This window comes from Brachypodium distachyon, chromosome 1 (genome assembly GCF_000005505.3).
Source record: "Brachypodium distachyon strain Bd21 chromosome 1, Brachypodium_distachyon_v3.0, whole genome shotgun sequence".
Lineage (NCBI taxonomy): Eukaryota > Viridiplantae > Streptophyta > Magnoliopsida > Poales > Poaceae > Brachypodium > Brachypodium distachyon.
The window spans coordinates 61,555,774-61,562,609 of NC_016131.3; the positions used below are offsets into that span (position 1 = coordinate 61,555,774).

Genomic DNA, 6,836 nt, shown 5'->3' on the forward strand with positions numbered 1-6,836 from the left:
GACACCGGAGAGATTTTACTAGGAGGAACGTGTTTTCCCTAGTTTTTTGTCTTTTTGAGTTGTATTAACCGAGCTCTGAAGGGTATTGTTTCTTCAATAATATAAAAGTTGTGTGCATCGAGTCCCTTTTCAAAAAAAAAGAAAAAGAATCTCATAAATAGCTTGAGAAACCGTACCCCTCGCAGCAAGGTAGGTATAGCAAGGGGAATCCAGCGTCCCGAATGGAGGTGGTGGTAAGGTTAAGCTCAGGTCTGCCTAAGAATAGAAATGTGTTGGATGATGAAACGTGTAAATATGGCTCAGTGCCTGAATCCTCCCAGTGTTCATAAGTAATTCAGAGTTTTAGACACTGTATCTTGCTCTTGACACAGCAATTCATATGGACCAATATTTGCATCATTATGCAGTTTTCGATGTATATAATATCTCCCTCTTGATGTCAGAATTCAGATGCAAAGAGAACACCCCCAAGAACCCATAAGAAAACTTCAGGGAGCAACATAGAAGGGTGGCATGTTAACTCAGGTAAAACATTTACATCTCTGAACTTGTGATTACAAAATATCTCTGCAAGTTCAATCTTCAGGTGTGCCGATAGCGTGCACAGGAGAAAAGGATCTTCAAGTCAGCATCTACACTACCATTAGTGAATTCTATATGCATGTATATAGCTATTTAGGCATAGCTCGGCATTGTCGTGCTATGCTACACTGGCTGAAAAAGTCGCTGTAGAAAGGCAGATGTGTCCATTTTATAAACAAAAGAGGAAGGACCGTTCGACCTGATTATTGAAATGCACCGCTGTCTCAAATGGAGCCTTATTTCTACATGAGAGCCAGCTGAATTCCGTGGAATCTGCATGCAGGGGTATGATCATCCTGATTCTGAAGGTGTTCCGCATCTGGTGGAGTTTGGTGACTGGTGATGTACAACAGTACAAGTAGAGGCATCAAACCCTGCTGCAATGAGAGCAGCATGATGTTTCGACAGTTCAACACAGAAAATCCAATGTCAGAGGTCCCGTAGCTCTCGAGTCTCAATGTGCTTTCAGGTGTCTGCCTTGTCTTCTTGGAACGCTTTGTATACAAAATCTTTAAAGCGCCTGGAATACTGTTTTGGATCTACTGCTGAAATAGATGTTGGGTCATACTGGAAAGACTTGTAGGCGTGCTCAAGCTTTTTGCTGATATCATAATCTTGAAGTATGTCTATAATCCCAAAATACAATATAACATCGTAGAACTCCCCAGTAGGCTCTCCAATAAGCTGCGCTTCCAACTCACTCTTCCGTATCGTAAGTTCGGCTCTTGTTGGCATGTTCGACCCAAGCTTTATCTTGCACAATCTGTCCACCGAAAGAATCATAATATTAGAACTTAGAAATCATGGCTAGGAAGGTAGCCATTTATACAAGATAGAATATATAAGGAAAATGAGGGTAAAGTGGAATTACATATATCCATCTTTAGTATGAGTGTTTTTTAGGTGAATCTTTCATACGGGTGGTTACAGTGCTACCTAATACCTGTTCTTATGCTGTCAAGCACATCTATTTTTAGGGGGCTACCAAGCTCATATAGAGTCAGATCCAGCCGAGTCAGCAAATATGAAGATAATGCACAAATGATACTCCACATGTTTTAAACAAATATGGCCTCCATGTAACTTCTAGTCCCCATGGGGTCTATGGGACACACAAGGCAGACAGATTATTAAAATAAGAGGCACAGGCAAACCAAAGGCTACAGCACATCTAGAATTGTCCTATGAATGTTGAATGCATGGAGTTAATGGAACAATAAATTCAGACCAAGGCGAACATCATGGAAGCATGAGCCATCTCAATAAGATACAAATATTATATTAGCACGTGCATGCCGGACAAGTATTTGGACCAAACGAAAAATCAATGGGACTTTAAGCAAGTATCTTATCTCACCTGTTTGGATCAGTATCTCCTCTAGAAAGATGAGGCGATAAGTGGGGTGATGATCCTCTGCTGCTATCACTATCAAAGGAACCTTTAACCAATGAAACTTGTAAGGTATAGAACAACCATGTCATAAGTAGTTAATTTTTTTTTTAACTTTCTACAACCAACCTTCAGTCATTATAACTCTTTTGTCTCTAAAATGTACACCCACCAAGAGACTGTAATCCATAATGTTTTCCTGCTCGAGAAAATCGCAGTCCTTGTCGACTTGTCTGCTTCAACACATTTAATTTCTGCATTAACATGGGGAGTATAATGTGGTGATTTCTCATTGCACCAGCCTCACTCACCTTTGGAACTCTTGGTACCAATGTTTCTGCAATCGAAATATGAAGTTAAGATCTAGGTCTTTCAAAATGGTGTATTCATCGATTTCTGTCTGTGGCTTATCAGTCGTACGCCCAAGGGATGAGCCTTTCAGATCAAATCGCCTATGAATAAAGTGGTCAGAACAGAACAGGTTTCCCATTATGACAAAACGAACCTGGATAATAGTATAGCAAACAGACAATCAGACATTTATATAAGCTTGGTAAGAATATTTATAAGTAGCAGACTAGCAGTAGCATGAAAACCAAATATCTTGTAAGCCCTGACCTTCTTTTGGTTAGCTCCGGCTAACTTGACACAATGCAGACCAAAAAATTTGGTGACTAGAGTGTTCTCGAACGCCCGGACATGATTGTAGTAAGCTCGAAGCATCTTCAGAAATATCTACATAATAAGTGGCCCATACATTCTGTATAAACTGTTGGTTGCATTTAAAGTTCAGAAAGCATTTGGACAGAGATAACCACAAACCTTTACTTCAGCTTTCTTCATCGTCTTTATCATGTACTGATCATTGCTTGTGAGATAAAAGAAGCTTCCACTCTTACCAGGGGATGAGAGCTCCCGGAGAGCCTGATCTCCACAAAGAGATAACATATAGTCTGCTGCATCAACCTTGAACAACTTGCGTAATGTCCTGTGATTCAGTTCATGACAAATTGCCGCATGTGAACTGTCGATGAGCATAGATAAACCATAATGAAGGAATAACACATATATTAGACATTGGAGTGATGACCAACCGGAACACTTGCGGGCAGTAATCTTTCCATTTGAAATCACAAGAACTGTGTGGAGGGGTGTATTTTGAGCCCTCTGGAGGGAACCGTGTCCATACTTTTTCCTTTGGGTCAAAAGCTGATGACTTCAGATCAAGCGTAATAGGGCCTTGCTTTCCTACTGCATGTCTATTGGCCGTTCAAGATTATTAGCACATGAAAAGATTACTTTCAATTTCGAAAGATATGGCATTCTAATATGAAAAGATACCACTTAAAGAAAAAAATGTGCAATTGAAAAGGTATGTTTTGCCGAACAATAGTTGCCTATATGACTGAGTTCAGTCAGGAGTACGGGATAATGACAACCATCTAGCAGATGCTCTATTGTTGTTGAAACATCCACAACAGAAGGATGGATCCCTTGTACCATTATAATCCACTACCCTTAGTTGAGAATGAACTGCCATATAGCACAGATTTCCACACGTAAGTTGTCTGACTGAAAACCATCAAGCTATGCCAGAAGCTGCGAGCCCGTGAGAATCTAAATTTCCATCAACGGCCATGCTTTGATTTTTGGTCAAAATGTCTACAAGGCATAATCAGTCGTGCCATTTGAAAGGAATGGCAGAGGAAGATCACACAAATCCTATTTCTAAGCCATCAAATTCCAGTTAGGCATAATCAGTTCATGTTTCAACCATTACAAGAATATAATTACCATACTTTGAGTTAGTGAGCGTTCTAGGAGGAGCAGTAATTTTATACGTTGTTCTTTCTTTCGTTCTTAATGAAAATCCTGCCTCTCCCTTTGAAAGAAAACAAATAAGCTAGTTTCATGCTTCCGCAAACAAATTTTGAATCTAATATTCACAACAGAAGGAGGGAATCAAATCATTGGGCATTCATCATTAAACATGTTAAGAACTTTTAGATAACCGTGTGACCAGGATGGGATGATCTGATTGCCGATCATAAACATCTGACCACCCTAACGAAATGCAGATTTCTCTGTATTTCAATGTCATTATATTGAGAAGAAATGCACCAATAAGCAAATGTTCACACATTTTTCGTCAATGCTGGATGGAGAGGTAAGAAATCAACAAGCACGGAGATGGAGAAACCAGGGCAGGTGCGGGTACCTGATGCCCAGTTGGAGATTGAGCATAAGCTCATAGTTCTTGTGACCCTTGGCGATGGTCTCGCCCTGCCGCCGCGGCCCGCGCGGCCTGCCGCCGGCGTGCGGCCCCGTCGCCGGCGACGGCGGCGGCAGGCCCCTGCCCTCGCCGGCGTCCTCCACCCTCACCGTCGTGGCGCCCCTCCTCGTCCTCTTCCGCCCACGCCGCCGACCAGCTCGCACCGTCACCTCCGGCTGCGCCTCGTCCCCTCCTCCGCCTCCTCCTCCACAATGCCGCACGTGGTGCCCCCATCCAGTGGAGCTCCCCACCCCCCGCAATCTCGGATCTTTTCAAAGTTTCTCTCTCTCCTCCCACCCGGAAGTTTTGCTCGGCCTGGACGCCGAGCTCGCGCGCCCGTACGTTCGATGCCCTACGAGCCCAGCTGTGCTCTCCCGGGTTCGTCTCCACCACGTGCCGTATCACCAACGACGCACGTCACCTTCTTTTTTTTTTTTGAGGGAACCTTCTTCTTCTTCTTGCCTTTCTCCTTCCGCGTATGTATCTTTCCCCCAACACGCATTAAAATGCACATAAAGCATGCATTTTGATTTTCTTTTCCATGCATATGGCTGCCTGATATTGGAGTAATGGGCTTCCGGAAATTGATTTTTTTCATGCATTTTGATTTTTGAATATTAACTTCAAAATTTCTAAAGCTAAATCAAAAGTAGAATGAGAGGTTAATGGAGCAAAAGAACATGAACTTACCTTTTACCAAGATAATGATAGCTAGACCATTGGAAAAAAAGAACGGGCTGCGGTAGCAATCGTCATTAGAGAGTTGGAACAAAAGGAAAGACGTCAATGTTTAGCACGACACATCCTGCGTCACACTTGACTAGGATGTTTCATAAATAAAAAATTCATATTTAATCGATGTTTTTATATGTATTTTATTGCATTAGTTTGCGGCAACTATGTACGCTATGTGTATGCTAACATTCCAGACGGAGAGATACCGCAATACCGCATGATGGGAGACGATCTCATGTCCTCATAAAAATCCCTCCTAAAGATTGCTGCCATGTGTTTTCCTGTTGAGGTCTTTTGCAGTAACCTGAAATTAATAAGACCATTTGAATAGGAAGGCGGCGGTGACATGCGGTGTCTTCGTGACCGGCACGAGCATTACCAAAAAGTACAACCAGATAACACTAGTACAAAAGAATAAACGATAATTCTAAGTGGGGCACGTGCCCCACTTGGTCTTACCGTACGACGTCCTCTCTGGTCCGTTGGATCAACAAAACTCCCGATCCCCCTTTGGCTTTCTCCCATCGGCCGATCCCCTCTCCCCCGTTCTCTCTCTCTTATCTCTTGGTCTTCTCCGATGCAGTCCGATGGATCCCTCTCCCTCTGGTTGTCCACTTCTCCTCCCGATTGGAGCAAGCGTGCGGCAGCGGAGGAGGAGGAGTTGGGAGCGGCCGTGGCGGAGCAACGGCAGAGCGCGCGGCGGAGGAGCAGCACCGCGGCAGCAGCGGCGGATGAGCAAGGCGCTGCTGCGGCAGAGGAGGAGCAGGGCGCGGCCGCGGCCCCATCCCGAACAAGGCGCCGACGGCAGCGACAAAGCAACCGCTGCCACAGCTCCGTCGTGCGCCGATGGGCTCTACCGATTCGTCTCCGAGTCTGCAGGGGCTGCGCGATGATGGTCCAAGAACTCAAGGAGTTGAAGGAGTAGGTGCGGCGGTTGTTGAACTCCTGATCTTGACGCGGAAACTTCTTGAGTTGTTGCTGTTTCGTTGAGTGGGCCGGTTCTTGTTGCCGCCGCCGGCGATGGTGTAGGAGGCGGCAGTTGGTGGAGGCTGGTGCGAGAGCGAGATGGCGGTGCGGCCCTCGCTGTTGTTGCCACCGTTGCGTGTCTTCTCTGCATTTCGGAATAGAGGATTGCTTATGTTCCATCCATTGATGGAAGGATGCAGCATGCCATCAATCGTTTTCCTTGATTTATCGATCGACACAGCAGTGGTGGCGGAGCAGGTCATGGTATTCATATACCGGGCCTTCTTGTTCTGGCTGTCGAAATCCCCGCTAGGTGGCTCAGGGATGAGTACGATGGCGGCGGTAGCTCCGAGAAGAAGAGGGGTTGCCGGAGTTTGCCACACTAGATTGCAGTGCCAATTTTAGCTTTTGTCCGTGATAAACCCGTGGATGGCGTCCATGCTTATTATGCTCTCCGAGACGGAGACTGGGTTTACCTAATCCGGGCAAACAGGCATCGTAATCTAGCAATCACGTGTAAATAATCCAGCTACTAGGCATCGATAATCTGGCAGGCAGCGACAATTTATCTGGCAACTACATGTGAATAATCTGGCGAATATGCAATGTTAACCTGGCAATTATGCATTGGATAATTTGACAAGTAGTCATGAATAACCGGGCAATTGGATGTTTAGAAATCGACTAGTACGCACACTTAATATAGAAGTAGGCACAATTAACCTGGCAAGTAGGTGGGCGTAGTCCGGCAAGTAGACACAATTAACCTGGCAAGTACGTGTAAATAATCTGGCAAGTAGGTCTAGATAATTCGGCAAGTGTGCCCAATTAACCTAGCAAATAGGTGTGCTTAGTCCGGCAAGTAGACACAATTAACCTGACAAGTACGTG

The 6,836-nt window shown here is 44.7% G+C and overlaps 1 protein-coding gene across 2 annotated transcripts; it reads right to left on the reverse strand.

Annotated features, from left to right (window-relative positions):
* Positions 1-487: 487 nt before the first annotated feature.
* LOC100822923 (phosphatidylinositol 4-phosphate 5-kinase 4) lies at positions 488-6,416 on the reverse strand. 2 transcript variants are annotated; one of them, XM_024455962.1, is made up of 9 exons: positions 5,439-6,416; positions 5,194-5,283; positions 3,067-3,231; positions 2,795-2,960; positions 2,591-2,707; positions 2,284-2,477; positions 2,102-2,205; positions 1,940-2,021; positions 488-1,345 (listed from the first exon to the last, which is right to left on the reverse strand). In XM_024455962.1, exons 2-9 carry the CDS (start codon positions 5,250-5,252, stop codon positions 1,048-1,050), a joined length of 1,185 nt encoding a protein of 394 aa, XP_024311730.1. In that variant the 5' UTR covers positions 5,253-5,283; positions 5,439-6,416; the 3' UTR covers positions 488-1,047. The 2 variants fall into 2 exon arrangements, with proteins under 2 accessions (XP_024311730.1, XP_010228608.1); XM_010230306.3 differs by lacking the exons at positions 5,194-5,283; positions 5,439-6,416 and adding an exon at positions 4,191-4,512.
* Positions 6,417-6,836: the final 420 nt, after the last annotated feature.